General features: G+C 40.6%; 1 protein-coding gene across 32 annotated transcripts in view; it reads right to left on the minus strand.

Moving 5' to 3' along the window:
• The window catches only part of AFF3 (ALF transcription elongation factor 3), a 571,712-nt gene that overhangs the window by 16,548 nt on the left and 535,544 nt on the right, over nucleotides 1–19,620 (minus strand). For all 32 annotated transcript variants that reach the window (XM_082747049.1, XM_082747043.1, XM_082747033.1 and 29 more), the window contains 4 exons: nucleotides 17,633–17,757; nucleotides 14,068–14,269; nucleotides 11,693–11,814; nucleotides 2,240–2,303 (listed from right to left, as the gene is read on the minus strand). In XM_082747049.1, coding sequence (XP_082603175.1) covers nucleotides 2,240–2,303; nucleotides 11,693–11,814; nucleotides 14,068–14,269; nucleotides 17,633–17,757 — 513 coding nt within the window. The remainder of the gene's footprint in view (nucleotides 1–2,239; nucleotides 2,304–11,692; nucleotides 11,815–14,067; nucleotides 14,270–17,632; nucleotides 17,758–19,620) is intronic.

Raw genomic sequence — 19,620 nt, forward strand, 5'->3', positions numbered from 1 at the left:
GTCTTCCCTAAGTACAATTTTTTTTTTTTTTAACAGCATTGTCATATAGTCTATATGCTTTATTTGAGAAACCCGACTTTGAGTTCCAAAATCCTGTGAATGGAGCCGAGAGAAGAAAAAAATAGAATGCTTCCTTCTCTAGTTATTTTCACAAATTGCTACTGGCTTAGGGTAGGTGAATGAATGGTTACAGACAACTATGTCCCAAATCCATACAACAGCTGCCAATCAGAATTGGTCAGAACTACACGGTTGCTCTAATTTCTCTTTCTCTCTTTCTAACCCGTAATTGCTGGGCAACTTCCATCCTTGTCCCTCCATGCTATGCTAAATAAAAAAAAAACAACAAAACAAAACTTGGGGGACTACCTCAAGTTGTCCAAATTTATGCTACTTTCCTCCCACATCAGTGAGGAGGAAATCAGCATCTCATAAATCTGAACTTACATATCAAGTTCCTACTTTCATATATTGTTACTCTCTGTGGTAATTACGTATTCTAAATTTGGATTGTATAATCTTCCCAGTTTTCACATACTCATTCATCAACACAAACAGAATTACACAAATACTCTATTATACTAGGTCTTGCCTCTAAAAACAATTCTCATTCATAGTGGATACTGTAGAAAACACCAATGGAGAGCAAAACCCTCCCTCCATGGCAAACCAAGTTTTTAAACAGCTTATAAATCTAATAGGCCATAGAGAAATATTTCTTGGCAATGCTTTCAGACCAAGGAGTTCATTTCATTCAACAAGTATTTTCTACAGCACCCAGTTCTGTGTAGTGTGCACTTGATTCACAAAAGCTCCTTCCAGGAACCCAGAATATATCTGAAAAGAAAAAACGTGCACCCACAACATAGTTCAAAGTACAAGGCAGTCTGTGATTAACTGAGAAAATGCAAAGCCAAAAGTCCAATGCAAAGAGATGGTAGGAAGAGAGCAAGTCAGGGGTTCAGAGGGGCTGCGGAGGCCTTGGGGGGAGACCTGAAAATGAGAGTAGGAAGGAATGGGTATGATTTGGCTGGGTTTAGTGAGGAAGCTGAAGGTGTGCGTAGCTGTGAGTGTCTGTGTGAGGCTCTGTGGCTGCAGGAGCCTGCGCTGGGATGAGTGAAGTGCGCTCAGAGGCTGGGAGGGCATCAGCTTGAATGGAACAGCATGTTGATAGGCAAGGCCACATTTGGTAACACGACCAGAAGGAATGATCTTGGTAAACCTTGGGTGATTCAGGAGGAAAATCCCACTCTGCTTTAACATTCGGTGCTCTTCTTTAATAGTGACCAGGCATCGGCTTCTTCAGGTGAAGAACTCTCCACCACATTGTGGGGTTGTGAGGAGAAGAACTATTTCCTTTGTCTATTTTCTGATAACTCTGCTTATCTCCCCTGCACCCCCATGTCCCTAGGCAGAGATCTTCATACAAATAAATGTTTGATTGGCAACATCACTAGCACTGGGAGGAGTACGCTTCTGGTTTCAGCATCTTCAACACTGGAATAATACCCTGAAGGGCATTTGAAATGCCTTATTCATCTGCAGCACCCTGATGCCAGTTAGGAATGCTGGAGGGGAACAGAACTGGAATTACTAGGTAGGAAAGTCTCTTTGGAGGAGACTGTAAGATGGAACAACAATGTGATTGCTCATAGAAAAAGTTAGAAGCTTTCTATGTCTTGCCTGGAATAGTCAAGCTTTCCAAGACAGGAGATTATCTAACTAAGTTGTATTTTTTTTTTAAACATCAAGTCATGGTGACTTTAGGGTCTTATATGCAGCATAATAGTTTCTGTGTTATACAGTTTCAGAGGAAGTATTAATTTTGGCAGATACACAGGCAAAACAGGAGTCTTTTTGAAAAGGGATTTGATCCTGGGACCAAGCCAAGGGCTGGCCAGGCTAATAAGAAAGAAAAATGCAAACCTAGATTTTTTTTTTTTTTTTTAAGGAACAAAATACTACCACCCACTGACTCCATTGCCTCTAGTTACTATTCAAACCTTAGAACTAAATTGAAATATTCATTTATCCAGGACTTTCTCCCAGTCAGACATTATTGGTTGAAGTCATAATTTATTGGGCTATGAACACTTGATTATATAAACATTTCTCCATTTAACAGACCCAGCCATCCTTGTAATAGATTTTATAATTACCCCAGCTATATGGCCCCAGTGATGAAGCTGCAGTACAAACATAATTTGGAAGAACATATCTGGAGAGAAAAGGGTCTTACCATTGCATCTGCTTTATGCTTCATCCGTTTAGCTTCTTGCATAAAATAATCTGCACTGCGTGGCCTACAGGAGAGAATATTAAATGCCATTATTGTGTAAGTGCAAGATCTTTTGAAAATATTCTTCCCTTTTACTCAAACTTGAATCACAATTTTCAAAGTCTGTTTAATATAGAATCAAGCACTTTTGCATTCCCAAATTACTGTGTATATGTGAAATATCACAATTCTTTTTCTCTTAAATTAGCTATTCAAAACACACTCAATATATGCAGATAGTTTACATTTATAGTGATTTTAACATGGTTCCCCAGTGCCTAATTTGTGAATCAGATTTCTTATTGCATGGTTAAGAAAACAAGTAAAAAATCTTATTTTACACAATATTTGTATACAACAATCCCTTTTTAATGTAAAGATCATAAATATACCTAATAATAACTGTATGGATATGTATGGATGTATGTTTATGTATTCTTATGAAAGTACATGTCATTATATGCATAAATACAGTTGCATGTATCTATATATAATTATTTTAGGGTTTCCCTGTGGAACATGAAAAGAAGTAACACTGTATCATTATATTCCAGTTGTAATGAAGTTAATTGTAAAGTGATGTCTACCTTGTAACAATGCAAACATGGCATGTATTCTCCAGAGTTCTGATTAGCTAGCTGGTAAACATTAACAGCAGACATGTGCATTATTAAAGCAATAACCCTGGCCAGCACTAACTCTGCTGGGAGATGAAGGTAATTCATACAGAGACTGATCTGAGTGTGTGTAATGACTCCAAGTTATGCTAAGCTACTCATCAGACAGTACCTTTTATGCTTAGTCTGATAGATTTTTAAAAATCTGCATACTCTAGGTATGCATATACTTTTTTATATTATGGGTCTTTATATAATCAATAAACTTGATCTATTCATGAATATCCAATATAAGCCAGGACTCCCCAAACGAGAGGTAAGATGTAAATAGTGATACTAATCACAGAATGACTCACCTATTGTTACATGCTTATTCTGAACGCTCCTCTTTCAGATTCTAATTGGTCTTTTCCCTTACCGCAATATTAGGTGGTCAGAGCATCCTTTTACTCAAAGGGGATTATCAAAAATGCTTGGAAATGCCATGTGCACCGTGACAATCCCAAAAGTTTATCCTCATCTTAATGGTTTTAATCAATTAAACAAATAAACAAACCATTTAGTTTCAAGTGCAAATGATGGAGGTGAGAAAAGGACCTTGGTTTTCTTTTACTTCCCCATAAAACACTGTATTACTGTGGTAATGTGCTGAGAATATTTAACTTTCCCAACAAAGAAATAAGGGACATAGTTACAGAATTTCCTTAATGTGTAAAATGAAACTCCCCGTCTTTGGCTCACCATCCCTCTATCATTCTTGCCGTTAGGCCTGAAACCTTTCCTTCATCTCGGGAGTGGGGATCTCCATGGCAGTGGGGCCTGAGGTGTCCTTCATAGGAAGGCCCTGCTCCTACTGGCTCTGTTTCTCTAGTTCATCTCCTAGATGTTCACACTTCTTCCATTTGAATGGGTTTTAGTTGACTTTACATGTGGTTTTCCCTTCCTTGCCCACGCATTGACCTTTGAACACTGACTTTTGAATACTGGTCTTAGACTCCAATTCTGAAATTTAAATACATGTTGCTATTGTTTTTGTTTTTTCATGGACTTCATGTTTCAGAGCAGTTTTAGGTTTACAGCAAAATTAAATGGTAAGTATAGAGAGTTGTCAAATACCTCCTGCCCCTCTCCCACCAGCCTCTCTTACCTTCCTTAACATCCCCTACCAGAGAGGCACATTAGTTAGAACTGATAAACCTCCACTGGCCTGTCATTACCACCCAAAGTCCATAGTTACATTAGGGTTCACTCTTGGTCTTGTGCATTCCGTGGGGTATAAGAAATGTATAAAGATGTTTATTCACCATTACAGTATCATAGAGAATAGTTGCACTGTCCTAAGAATCCTCTCCATTATTTTTTGTTGTGTTGTTGCTAAATGTCCCAGCATAGAAGGGCAGACCTTACCTCTAGCCCACACCCAGACCTGACTCCTGAGCTTCAGATGAGTTCACAGAGCCTATCTGCTCAGGAGAGGAGTTCCGGTATCTTCATCCATTCCTCCTCCCTGTTATCAGATGTTGTGAGTGCATTCTCCTTGTAAAGATCCTTCCTTTCCTTATGGACCACATCTACCACCCAGGCCTGGCTTTCATCACCTCTATTGACCTCCAGTTTTCTTCCCTCCAACCTATCCTGAGCTTTAACAAACCTTGACTGTGTTTGTAAAACATGGCTTTCATTACATCACCATCCTACTCATAGACCTAAAATCAATCTCCAGCTCCCAAAGAATCAATCTCAGTTCAGCCCGCCAAAGATCTTGCCTAACTCTTGAACTGTACCAATGACTCCCCAAGGCCCTCAACCACAGCCATGGGTGTCTTCCTTGCTGTGGTGTTTACATGCCATCTCTGTCTTAGAACCTCTCTGCTCATCCTTTTCCTCCCACCTGGAATACTTTGCTCACTTCGTGCACATTCACTGAGTTCCTTCTATGAGTTACCACTTCCCCAAGTTCTTATGCTGTGAGATCCTCTTGGTAACTTGATCCATGCTCATCTCTGTCCTTCCTGGATGCCCCTTCCTGTTTACATTACACTTTTAGACATTTAATTACCTCCTGAGCTGTAGGGCTAAGTCCTGGCATGTGGGCAGCTCTGTAGCTGGTACACATTCAGCAGGGCCTATGCTGTGGCCTATGCTTTGATCTTCCCCACCCTATAGTTTTAGGCACATGGTAGAAGGTCCATGAATCCCCCCTGAATAGCTGAATTCATTTTTGAGTTTAGAAGAGAGTGGTAGCTTCTGATGGGGTGCAGCATCACAGCCAACAAGCCAGAGAACGTCTCCATGGCAACTTGAAATTCTCCACATCATTATCGACTCCACACTCTAGTATATGAGTTTGGTCAATCTTTTTTTGCCTGGTTTTGCAAACCTTTTCACTAATAGATCATCATTTCAAATGCACTTCATTTTCAAGAAAGAATTCTCCTAGCAATAAGGTATGGCATCTTAGTTTCAACTAGCCTTCTAACTTACCCTTAGGGACAGTAGGATCTCCTAATTCTTCATACATGTTCCTTAATCACCACTGTTCTTATCTGCAGCCTATGAATGTACTTTTTAGACCTGATACAGAGGGTGAGTCACAAACTCTCATAATAGTGCACATGGATAAGTAACACATCTAATTTTCTGACTGTATCATAGCAGCTGACACTAACCTGAGATGCTGGGAAAAAAGTGTACCATCCAGAGGCCATTTACAAACACATTAGTAAGAATTCTTATCTTCGCATGTAATGGAGGGCTCACTACACTGAGTCACTGAAGATTGCAGGATAATTGGCTCATTTTCTCCTTTCAGGTGATTTCCAGTGCCCCGCTCCTAGACCAGAACATTACAGAGGCAGTGGGGCCAATGGGATGCCACCAACACTGTCCAGAAATGTAGTGGGCGCATGCTATCATGAAGGCATCACTCTGACGGCAATGTACAAGTCAGGAGGGATGCAGAACTGTCATCACCACTGTGGCAGTTATAGACTATAACTTGGCCAAGTCTTTACTACAATAAAATCTAATTATTTCAGTGTTCAAACAGATCTGTGATCCAATCTTTTTTTTTCTTTTTTAACATGAAAAGCCTCGAGTTTTCCTTTTTCATTTAGATAATAACACTCCTCATATTGTTTTTTCACAGTGATGGCATTTTATGATGATACATCAATGAACCTAACAGAAGTTCAATTAAACATCACACACGTAACTAACTGTGTATCTTTGGTTCTTCAGAAATGGGGCTTGTGAGTGATCTTTCTAAAAGCCAAGGCTTAGCCATGTGTATCTTTGTTGTAAGAGCTCTCTGCAACAACAAAAAAAAAACTCAACACTTGATCCAAATAGAATGTTTTTTTTCTCTCACCCTCCCACTACCCCACCTATAAACACGCAGCCTTAGTTCTGAGCAGCAACAGGGTTTGAGCCACCCTGGTATTTCTTCTGGCAGAGAAGCATTAAAGCTACCTTGCTTTTTGTTCTGCTCCAAGGCTGAGATAGAGTTGAATGGTCTCCCATGGAGAGGCTGGCAGCCTTCTTTCTGTAATTCCTACCTCTGTGAGATACACCCCCCCACCTCACCCTCCCTCTCCTCCCCCCACAGCAGAGCCGCCTGTTTTGTGAAAACTGGCAGGGATGGGAGCTCAATGTGTTTGAACAAACAGGTTCCTTGGCACAGCAGAAATCTGGATAATTTTCTTAGGGAAGCTGGAGTCCAAATCAGACAGATAGGCAACTGCATACCAAATGAATTCATCATCCGAGATCCTGTCAGCTTGTCATCTGATAAGTCCCATGGGTGTTACTGTGTCCCTCAGCTTTGAAGTACTTTCTTTACAAAGAAGAATGTGTAAGAAGTTAGGTGCAGGCAACCCCCTGCTTTCTCAAAGTTTGCGGTACAAGCCACTTGGCTTTTACGAAAGACCTAGAATGGTTTTTGCTAATCTGGAGAGGATCTTAATGTATCCGAAAAAAAAAAACCTTACTGTACTAGGGTAGGTCTCTCTTCCAAGTGAAGTAGTAGTGCAAGGTGAGCTCTCAGAAAGCTGGGATACTCTTTGCATTACACAATTTTGGCTTACAAATGATTTCATATGAATGCTCTATCTTCAGCTAGTGGGGGAAACTGTAATTCTTTTTAATCCACTGAAGTGAACATGATTTAGGAGGGCACTTTAGAGTCAGGGTCTCTGGCAGGCTGGGATTGACTTTATGAGTGCTTCTTGAAGGAAGCAGGTAGACTGCATTTAAGCAGCAAGGATTCAAATGCACTTTTGGTTTCCATTAGCTTGATGCTGGCTGGGGCCCCAGGGTCTCCAGAGTCCGGCTTCTCAGAAGCACAAGTGAACACTCATTGCATCTCATGCAGGCCATGGGCTCCTGCCCATGACTGCTTCTCTCCTGGTCACACACAGAAAACAGCATGTTTTCTGGGATGCACAGGCTAAGTGTTGCAGGTTTTTGTCATTCAGTCAAAAGCCACTTTCTATTGAAACGGAAACTCATCACTTTGTTGTTCTTCTCTGGGTGTGACATTTAAAATAAAATAATTTTACAAAACTCTTAAAGTGATCAGAGAACTAAGATTTCAATCAGGGAGGTCTGAAGCATTGTCCTTCACTACTCCCCACCACCCCAAGCTTAGTCTTTTTCCTTTTTTCTCTCTCTCTCTATTACTGTTCCAGTTAGAACAAAATAACTTGGCTGAGAGACCGGGATCTCATAAAGTAGAGAATTACAGATAAAGAACATATAGGTGTACTAATGGGGGGGCACCTGGGTGGCTCAGTCGGTTGTGTCTGCCTTCAGCTGAGGTCATGTTCTCAGGGTCCTGGGATCAAGTCCCGCATCAGGCTCTCTGCTCGGCAGGGAGTCTGCTTCTCCCTCTCTGTCTCGCTCTGTGTACTCTCTCTATCACAAATGAATAGATAAAATCTTGGAAAAAAAAAAAAAAGGTGTAGTAATGGTCTACCAGGAAAGGTGGGGAAGGGGGACCTTCAGGAAAAAATGAATGGTAATTGTAAGTCCTCTGACTAAATCATGCCAGAAGAGATCTGACCTTTTACGTACACAACTCTTCCTATCCTCTAAAAAATTAAATCCTTTCAGCTATAGATTTGCTGAGCATAATTATATCACAAATGCCAATCCTTCTTCCTTCCCAGCCACATTTCACACTCCATGGCCTTCAGCACCACGTGGCTGAGGGAGTCTTTTCTCAATGTCGGGGAGTTTAAGTAGTTGGGTTCCTGTTACGGGTGCACAGGGACAGATGGAATGTTTGGTGGTGGTGCTGAATGTGATGATCGTGACTGACTCTTCCTTGTGAAATATGGGCAGGAGACAGTACATCCTTCTGGGAGCAGCAGGCAGTCCTGGCATTCAGGATTCGCTGGCTCCCCAACACAGCAATATGGTTGCTGGGAAAGGGGACTTGATTTCCCAGCCAAGCATTTCACCACTCAGCTCTGCTCAGGACTTCTGTACTGAGGCCTTCACGACACAGTTGTTCTCTCTTGATGTTCCTGGGCCAAGAACTCCCCTGACACTAATTATGACACAAAGAAATCTGCAGCTCATGGCTTCACACTACTAAGATCAGTTTCTAGGCTTTGAGTTGAATCAAGTGCTGTCACTTATTGACATAAATTCTTACAGATTTTTTTAAACAAAAGTTTGGCAATCACACCAGCATCACCTTAAAACCGTGGCTGTCAAGTAGTGAGTGTTGAGCATGGCTAAATGTCAGGGAGGTGCAGCCACTCTGCCACCAATCTGAGCCTGCAAATTACACAGAACAAGCTGACCTAGATCACATTTTTAAAAATAAGTGTTATTTTGTTTTGTTCCTTCTACATCCCGAAGACATAAACTGGTGCCTGTTTAATTGGTAAGTAACATAGGAAAAGGGGTTGAGAAGCCATGAATTTAAACTTACCTGCATGTAGATTCCTTATATTCACTGGGGGGGAAAACTGCAGGCCTTACTCTTCTGGGAATGTTATTCTCATTCAGTTGTGTTCATTCAGCACTTGTTATTAAGCGCCCACTGAATTCAGCTGTTGTCTGAATCGCATGTTTATTCAACCATTAACCAGTATTTATAATACAAAAGGATGAATTTACTTTTATCTAGAAGCTACATCATGCAGCTTTAAAAATTAAATGACAGTGTGGCATCTGTTCCTTTTTGGATCACTGTAGCTGGATTTCCATCAACTCTAAATTACTCCTGAGCGATTTCTCTAGCTCGTTCTTTTTTTTTTTCCCCACTGGTGGCTTGTCTGGTTGGTTCACTGCTTGTGGACGCCTTCAGCGAGGAGAAGTAGAGGAAAGTGACAGGAGCCAGGTCCTTGTCTGTCAAAGAGGCTGCTGGTGGGGAAACTGGTGTAGAACAGAGAGGAGCAGGAGGTGGAAGTTTTGGGGTCCCAAGGCACCTTCCTGCAGAAGCCAGCCATGTGCCTCCCTATGCCCTGAATTAATGACTGAGGATTAATTAATTTCATATCTTAACTCTAGCCAATGTACCTGGCCCTTAGTAAAAATACTCAGCACATATGAACTGGACCTGGGAGACATTCTGCATCAGTATGGGTGACTTCCTAGTCCAGTCATCTCTTGAGGGACATGGATTTTTATGGTTTTAAGGAAGAGACAATGCCTAGTTTTGCTTTTCAAGCTTCATGGATCTTCCCAAGACTTTCTTAGTTCAGTGGTCGACTGGCTGTTGGAGTTGCATGTTTACTTTACTGTTAAGGATTTCAAATCAACTAGGACACATGGCAATTGGAACATGACATCTATCTCTCCATATGATGGATATGTAAGAGTGCTTTTTTATTCCATTATATCTATATCCATAAAAAGAGAAACAGTTTTACTGTAGCTGTCAGCCAGAAAAATTATACATATTGCTAATGGGAAGACATTAGCTTTGTTGACACAGAAAGTGAAAAAATTATATTCCCAATAGCCCCAACAGATTCAGAAACATTTCCTTTTGTTAGTCTGAGAAACTGCAGATCAGAGTATGGCCATTTACTTGTCACTGTTTCTGACTTAGATTTTTGGTCTATATACTGGAAAATTTCTTATATGTAAATTTTCCATATGTATATTTAATATCATTGTATTAATATATGTGATACCATTGTGTGTGTGTTTAAATATCATGCCCTTAACATCACCTGCTGGAAATGTTGGGAGGTTTTAAGCACTTTAGGGTCTACTACACATTGTGTTTGATCGCATTGTTAGATTACGGCTTCTGAATGCAAACTGCCATGTTGTCATCAGACACAATTTTAATCTCCTGTTTTTACAAATTGTTAGAGCTCATGAGAATGATTTATACCACCAAACCCTAATTATATATGTGGTTGACTGAGGACTGTCCTTCCATCATATGCACCCACCTCAGGGATTAATTACCACCTCCCTCACTTGATGCTTAGGGCAGTGGAGAAACCAAGGGAAGGCGAGGTGGTGAGGGCCAGAAGAGTGTGCTGGGGTTGAGTGCGGCTGTAGCCGCCATGGGAAGAAGAGAAAAACATTCGCCCTCCTGGGCCACCCTTAAACTTCCATAAATCCAATTATCTTGGAATGCGTTCAGTAAGTGGAACAAACCAAAAATGTGGATTTGGCTTTCAACTCCCAATTCTGTATCCTTAATTAGTTCACTGAAGTCCAAGCATAAATTCAGGACTATAACTTCATATTCTCATTTCTTGAGATGTCTATGGGGTGAATAAATAGTGTGTCTATACCCTGGGTGAAGTCAGGGCCAGAGAAGAGGTTGGGTGGAAGATGGGGATGAAGGAGATATTACTTCTGCCCAGATGGTCACTCTCAGGAGATCTCATCTAACCGGGTCTTAGGAGAACCTCTGGGACAGAGGTATCATGATTACCATTTTCCCAGTAAGGTCGAAGACATTCGGCACCCCTTACTTTTTCCAGTTTTGGGTGGGGTTAGTGGATTATAGTCTGTCCCCTCAGACTGTAAGCAATGAGAGGACAGGATGACTCAGTGCTGCACACTGTTCCACCCTGGGATTTAGTGGGGAGCCCACACAGACATGCACTGGATATGTGTTTAATAGTTAACGTCAAAACCAGGATTCAAGCCAAACTCTTGAAACCGTATCTTCTGTCTTCCAGACTTGTCCTGGGCACATATTTATTTTCCTTAAGAGCCTAAATAATTTCCAGTATCATTATATCACTTCTCCTTTATCATTTTCAGAATCTCAAGAGCATCCCAGGATGTTATTTTTATTCCTCTTCTTCTCCTATTTCTTCTCCTTTTAAATTGATGCTGGGAATGGAAGCAATACTTGGGGTTTCAAGGGCTAGGGCTGGGAAGGATGACAGGATATTTATTTTCCTGTTTAAGACCTGTTTATGCTATTATAAAGAATACAGCATTTTAGAATGAAATAAACCAGGAGTGCATCGCTATTATTCTTTGCCCATTATAATTTACTAAAACAAAAATGCTTCTCTTTCTGGGAGCATACAACTGCCAATAGTCCAAAATGCAGGTGCTCAGGAATGTAAGGCTCATGGATGCCATTTGCCTTAGCTTCCTGACATCTTGGATGTAACCCCAGTAGCTTTGGCTGTTGTAGCCTTTCAAAAATCCCATGAGGACTCTGAGGTGCATTCAAAGTTAAGCTCCAATTCCCTTTGAGAAAGCACCACTCACCTGACCAAGTCATGCATATAACCCTCTTACTCGTGGAGTTTCTGTTTTACCTTGCCCCTTACCACATCAACAAAGAGTCCACACTCACATATCATCGAAGACAAGTTTCTGTCTCTTGCAGTCCCTGTGGCCGTTGGCACCTGGAGACCATGGCTCTGTCTGTGGCCGTGACTTGTGGAGAATGTTTTCGGAATTGTTGTGAGCGGCCTTCTAAACAAACAAACGAAAAAACAACACACCAGTCTTTCAGAAACCTGGCTGAAAGGGCAACCCGCTGTTTTGTGTTCTAGGTTAGAACTGATGATCCCTTGAGTTTAAATAAAGAAAAAGAAATATGTGTGTTCCAGTTCTCATGCTGAGGGCTTCTGCATGTGTTGTCAAATGGCATTCTTGTAACAGTATCAGAAGGGAAGTTCTTAATGACCCACACTCACAGATCCAGAAACTGAGGCTAGCTGAAGTTAAGAAACTTCCCCAAGTTCAAATAACTACTGTGGGTGACACCCAGGGCTTAGGACTCAAGCCCCTACTTTTCCCAGTTGGCTAGACCAGTGGTTGGAGACCAGTGGTTCTCCAAGATGATGTCTGCATTAGAATCATCCTGGGGAGTGCTGTCAACACACAGACTGCTGGACCCCTACCCATCCAGAGCTGAATTTAGAATGTGGAGTGGGGCCTGAGAACATCACATTTCTAGCAATTTCCAAGTGATGCTGATCCAGGAACCAAGCTTTCAGAACTGCTGGCTTGTAATCCCTCTCAAAAGAGAAGTCATTCAGGTCACAAATGGACTGATTCTCATGAGCTGTCCGTGAAAAGCAGGAAAAGGCAAAGGGAATAACTAGAAATTATTTAAAATGTGTTTTTAAAAGGAACACTATTGATCTGTGGAAAAATTAAGAAATCACATTCCCTGGAGATTCAAATATTTATAGAGCACCTATTGTGTGCTAGACCCATGAATCATAAAGCAACTTTGATTACAAAATTCAAACAGTTTCCTCTGAAATAATTAAAATGTGTTGAGTGTGTATGAATGCTTCTTTAAATATGGACTGATTTTATGTGTAGTCAAGCCTCTTGGTTGTAAGAGCCCCCAGGTCTCTGCATTCCTTTTTGGCACTCACGGCAGCCATTACCAATGTGTGTGATTTCCTGTCTATGTCATTCTGCCCAGCCAGACTGTTCCCACAGGCACAGAATAAATGTTAGGTCATCACTGGCTCTCTATTGCTTGGCACAGTGTGTGGCACACAGTAAGTACTTGCTCAATAAACATCTGTTTGGTGAAAGAAAGAATGACTGAATAAAGTCTGTAATTATTTTACAATTCTCTGGACATCATGGTTGCTTTTATGTTGGGCTCTAGTGGTGAAGAAATGTTTTGTTTGTGTTTTGATTTTAATTGGTAGTTTTTTTATTCCAGTTTTTTCTAGTAAGGTCTTAGACTCTTTGAGCCTAGAATTAAAGATAATTGTTCTCAAATAAGGGTGCATCAGCTAGTTATTAATATCCTGATGTTACAAGATTTTGGCTCTTGCTGGACCTTCTACCAACTATTTTACCTCTGTAGTTCATGGGATGGAACATTAAATACTGCCTTCCCCCATCTTTCTTTGCAGAGCCCTCTTCTCATGCCTCATCTCTCTCCCTGCCTCACAAAGCCCTGCTGGTACTGACAGCATGGTGGTGATGTAAGAGAACTTGGGAGGATCCCCACAGGATCCAGAGCCACCAGCTGTTAGAAGGAGTGGCCATAAAGAGGAACTAACATGTAGAGTTAGTTACATAGGTATCTGTAGGTATCGGTTCTTCAGATAATACAAGCTCATTTAAATATTCTCACCACCATTTTGCCAATGAAACCAGCTCAGAGATGAAGCAACTGGCCAAAGTCACATTTGGACTAGATATGAGGTTAGACAGTCTGTGGACCCCAGGCCCCTGCCCTACTCCAGGGCAACACAGGCAGCTGGAATCACCCCTGGGAGAGTTGCTGGAAAAGAGGCGGGGGCCTGCTCCCACATTTTGGCCACTGCACTTAAACTGGAATGGGAAATCCCATAGTTTTGGCCTAGAGTCAGTCCCAGATTTCACTCTGCCCTGGGGCAAGGAATCTTCCCAAATGAAAGGGCTGGTTGGTTCCAAACTCCCAATTTACAGTGTCTCCAGATGGTAATCCTTTGGGGTCATTTCTCTTCAGAGTGGGAAATGCAATTCTACAAAGAGACATCCTAAGCAGAAGAGGCTTACAATGTCTCCTCTGGTTTCTTCTTCTGTCATTCTCTGTGGGAAGAAGTAATGGGGTGTGCTGGTTCACCTGGACTTTCCAGAGCAGCATTTAGGGATTCTTACGAGACCTCAAGCATGTGTTTAGACTGTATCAGGCTAGAGACAGATGAGTATAGAGGTGTGCTCAATTTCATTTTTATTTTTATCAGGAAAGGAAGAGAATCAACATACCGCGAGGTCTCCGGCATGACATTGCAGCTGGTTCTCAGCCTTATGCTTTTTGTTGGAGGAGGCAGAAGTGAACAAGCCACTGCCATTTGATCTGCTGGAAGAAGTTAAGTCCTCGCTGGAATATTTGTGTTTAGATGCATCCGAGAGGGGTGAGATGGGTGACCGGAGCATTTTTTCATTTTTATTTATTGGTATTGCCAAACTGAAAAAGGAAATCACAGTAATGGAATGTCACACAGTCAGCACAGGGAAAGGTAAATGTTTTATATATGACCCAAACCTCCCATTTAAAATCTACTGGTAGGAAGGCGTTTATTGGGAATTATTATACCAGGAAACAATTTTATGGCCTTAGGACCATAAAAAACAATAAGTAAATTTTATTCATTATTTCCTTACTCATCTTATTAGGATGAATAATAATTCTAGTGCTAAATGACTAACACTAGTAAGACTTTCATTTTTCTGGGTTTTTCATCCGAGGATCTCAAAACATTTAACAACTTACTGTTTTTCTAACATGCCGAAGTAGCAAGTAATGGGAAAGTCAATCACAAGATATATGAGTTCTCCACCTGTAAAAGGACTTTTGATAACACCTGAACTTGTACAAATTATTATATGAAGAATAGCAGAATCACAGAATAATCTGCAAAGTGTGAGGCCAACTTTCAGTTGTTAGGTTTCTGGGCTAACCAAACATTCATCAGAATAAACACAGAACAAAAAACTGTCATTAAAAGTTACATTTGCCAGGGGTGCCTGGGTGCTTCAGTTGGTTAAGCATTCAATTCTTAATTTCAGCTTAGATCATGTTCTCAGGGGTTGTGAGATGAAGCCCCGCACTGGGCTCCGCACTGGGTGTGGAGCCTGCTTAAGATTCTCTTTCTCTTCCTCTGCCCCTCACCCCTTCTAAAAAAAAAAGTAACATTTTCTAATTTCTAGTTCCTTATTTCACATCCAAAATTAATTGTTTATACCAGAGGAGGACAATTGCTATATAATTTCACTTTTATGTACAATCTAAAAAACAAAACAAATGAACAAACAAAAAACTGAAACAGACTCATAAATACAGAGAACAAACTTGTGGTTGCTGGACAGAAGGGGGTGTGGGGGGAAGAGGATTAAGGAGTACAAACTTCCAGTTATAAAATAAATAAGCTGTGGGGATAAAAAGTCAGTAATACAATAATAATTCTGGATGGTGACAGATGGTGACCTGCTTATCATGACGAGCATTTCACAATGTATACAGATGGTGAATCACTACCTTGTAGATCTGAAACTAACAAAATATTGTATGTCAACTATACTTCAATTAAAACCAAAAAAGCTCACAAACAAATGAATAAAGCTATGGTCTATCCCTGAATATAACTCTTCCCCAAAATTAACCATCAGAGAAAGAGTCACCTATATTTGAATCTTTGCTATATATGTTAATACTAATGTCTCCATTACTTTACTCTGAAAAAAAATGAGGGAAAACACATTAACCTGAAATAAACTCAAACACTGCTAATTTGGGATGCTCAGAGAAGTCACTTGACATAGATAGTTTAAAAAGGGTAAATCCATTTAACAAAGACTTAGTCTCTAGTCCTGCAATTATTACTTCTTAATTGCACGTGTTGGCTATCATTGCAAACAAGCCATTCAAGTCACTTCAAAAAGCAATTTCCTTAGTTGGTGGTCACAGTGTAGAAATTAGAAACACAGGCTTCTAGAACACATAATAAAGCCAAAGTTTTTAATGTTAAAATAACAAGGCTCTTTGTGTTATGCAAATAGATCTGGGTAGGGACAGAATTTCTGGTGATAGATTTCTGGTTCAAAAAGTACTGTGTGTCTAACAACCCAGAAGTGAGATGTGTTCTGGAAAACTCCTTTGGGCAAATCAAAAGTGGCTCAGGGATAATGAAAACACTGATGTTGTAGATGTGAACAGTCTATACATAATTGTGTCTTGACAAGTAAGCAAAGAAAGTCATATTTCTAAATATTATTTTACATATTATGTGGTTTGAAATGTTCACGGAAAACCAAATTATTACACTAAACATTATCATGGACATAGGATTATTTCTTCTCCATCATTCTAAGTTTACATACTCAAGGTGACCAAACCAACTTTATTTGGATCTCATCTTTGGGATAGCTGATCCCCTTATATACATTCCTGAGGTGCACAGACCACCTTTCTTAGAAAGAACTTGAAGCACTTTTATATGCACGGGTAATTATGTAACATGAATAAAACTATCTGAGCTAAAGGCTCTGCCAGACAAAGGCTCTAGAACAAGAGCTTTTATCCTGGGGTCTGTGAATGTGGATGGGAAAAAGTTACAACTTTTCACCGAAATGGAACATTTCCAGAGTAGTGGTTTAGCGGGAGTTGTGCTAACAATGCCTGTGATTGTGTCATCAGCAGGAAATCACAGATATTCTCCTGTCATGTCACAGCGGTTGCAGACATTTTGAAATATTGCTTCTATTTTTCTTTGTCGCTACTTAGATATTATGGCAGTTACTAGGATCTGCTAGGAAGGTTTTCAGTGCATTAACAAAGAAGCACGTTTACAACTATATCACATATTTAAAAGACGTTTTGGAGCCACATTTCTCCTATTCACATTTCCCCAGGATTCTGGGCACCCACTAGGCACAGTGCCACCCACTAAGCACAGAGCACTGTGGGCTAGGCCAGGCCAGCTTACACGCATACTCTCCCTATTGCTCAGACCTTTAAGAGCCCTCGTCTTCTTCCCAAGGTGACTCTCACACTGCAGTGGGCCTGTGCTTGTGTGCCCTCACTCTCCAATTTCCTCTTGGAGGTTTAGTATTGCTCTACATCTTCTCCTAACCTTTCAGTTTACATTTTTATGTGTCGTGCTGAAACATTAATCTCCCCTTAAAAATTCTATGTACACAGTCAGGGAGAGTGAGGACTGTCTTAGCAGAGGAAAAGTGGTTTCTGAGCTGTGGTATTTCTAAATGGAAAGAGCGTCTATGACTGATGATAAGCTACTCACTTCTAATAAATATGGGGGACCTTGCCTTGCTAGAAAGCCATTTGTCAGAGAGGGAATTTGGTGCAATGTGGTTCTATCTGGAACCCCTTTAGAGGAGTGACTTGGTGCCATTTAACCTTGGAGACACAGATCCTGTCTAATGCCATGATTTTAGTCTATATCCAAGAGATTAAACTCAGTTTATATTTTTTCATTCATGTTAATAGGCTTAGTGTTCTTATGGGTTTAGTGGCTATTAAAATAATGGTTTGAAAATCCAGTTACTGAGTTTTCAGAGGGAAGGTGTGTCTTTGAGAGCACAGAATGAGTATATCTAGTAAACCCGGTCTTTTGTTAAAAAGGAGTCCTGACAGTGGCTCTGGGGTTCTGACAGGAACACACATCCAGGCTTAATTGTTAGCCTTAGGTTAGTTAAATCAAGGGAAACAAGTCTGAAGACCCAGACCAGAGCAGTCATTAAAATATGGCACCTGCATTTTGGACCCAGAGATCCTTTGGGCTTACCTGTACCTTCAGTGGAACATGCATACCTGTTGATATTCATGCTGCAGTGGTTTGCAGGTAAAGTATTATTGGCAGAGGCAGTCAGTCGTGAAGAGCTCTCTTTTTCTCCCTGGGCCTTCTTGACCTCCCTGTAGTCATCTTCATTGTCACACTGCACGGAAATAAGCAAAAACTAATCAGCTCTGGATTTCAAGGGATCATAATGAGCTCCCACCAAAACCTTCTGCAGAGCAAGGGCTCCCAGGAGACCAGCTTACTCGGCTTTTCCAGAGAGTATCCCAACAGGAATGTGGTTGCACTGTTCCTGTCCCTGTTCTAGGTTACTGGTCAGCTCTTCAACCAACAAGAATGAAATCTTGTCAGTTTTACTATAGACATTTTATTGAGAGGAAAAGCACGACACCAGGATCAACATTAGAGAGGGAACATTGTGAATGATGAAAACTGGTCTGTCATCAATATATCTGACTTAGTTCTCCAAAGACGACCTCTTCTGAATTCACACTGTACCTCCAGTGTCTCTCATGTTAGCATTTCTTGGCATCTGAATAAAGTATAATTACCATAACCTGGGCTTAATGCCATAAGGACAATGACAAGCCTAGACATTTTTTTGAAATATATGGTTTTTATGAATTTCAAGCAAATGTTGTTACCTCTTGGTGTCTTAATTCTAGTTAACAATTTCTATCCCATGACAGCTTAGAATTCTTAATGTAACTTTTATTATAAAATAGTATTATGCTGGGCAAAATAAGTCAATCAGAGAAAGACAATTATCATATGGTTTCACTCATATGCGGAATATAAGAAACACGGAAGAAGACTGGAGGGGAAGGGAGGGAAAATAGAATGGGATGTCATCAGAGAAGGAGAAAAACCATGAGAGACTCTTAACTCTAGGAAATAAACTGACGACTGCTGGAGGGGAGGTGGGTGGGGGGGATGGAATAACTGGGTGATGGGCATTAAGGAGGGCATGGAATGTGATGAGCACTGGGTGTTATACACAACTGATAAATTACTGAACACTACATCTGAAACTAATGATATACTATAAGTTAGTTAATTGAATTTATATTTATAAATTTATATTTAAAAAAATAGTATTTCAATGGAATTCTTGTTTCCATGACTGTGTTTAACTTTTTTTTTTTTGAAGATTTTATTTATTTATTTGACAGAGAGAGATCACAAGTAGGCAGAGAGACAGGCAGAGAGAGAGGGAGGAAGAGGAAGCAGGCTCCCTGTGGAGCAGAGAGCCTGACTCGATCCCAGGAATCTGAGATCATGACCTGAGCTGAAGACAGAGGCTTAACCCACTAGGCCACCCAGGTGCCCTGTGTTTAACTTTTATACGTGTTTTAGGGTACAATGTAAATACTCAACAAAGTTCCATTTTTGGTGAGAAAGTGGACACAGTTACAGTATATTCAGGGCTTTCAGCAGTGTTTTCCAGGACGTAAGCGCTGACTTCAAAGATAGAAAAGACTTTGACCTTCTCTCTTTAGCTGGGATTGTCATACAGCCTCTGTCACAGGATCTCAGATGCTTACACTGAAGCTGACCCCAAGTGACCCCAAACCAAAGCTCTGAATCCCTAGTCTTCTGCTCTGGGTTCCTACCAGGGCTAGACTTTGAACCTTTGGCAGCCAGGTCTATGGTGTCCCAGAGCTGGGTATTAACACCCCAGATGCTGAGTGAAGATTGTTATGAAAATGTTCTTTCACTTCTCTGTGTCTGTATTTAATGGTGACTCACTAGATTTTAGGAGGAGGGCTAGGTGTCAGGCTTGGTGTAAATGAAGTTTCATTAAGTTAAAAATTTTTAGAAATGCCATAATAAAATTATTTAAATATAGAATATTATGGAATTTATATATATGTCTTTCTGTACATCTATTTATGTATGCTATATGTATTTCCAATCTATGTTTATCAATTTCTAGCTATGCATATTTCTTAAAAAACTATTTTTTTTCTGTCTTTCTTTCCATTAGTCTTCCATTTACCCA

The sequence above is a fragment of the Mustela nivalis genome (assembly GCF_964662115.1).
Source record: "Mustela nivalis genome assembly, chromosome: 8".
Classification (NCBI taxonomy): Eukaryota; Metazoa; Chordata; class Mammalia; order Carnivora; family Mustelidae; genus Mustela; species Mustela nivalis.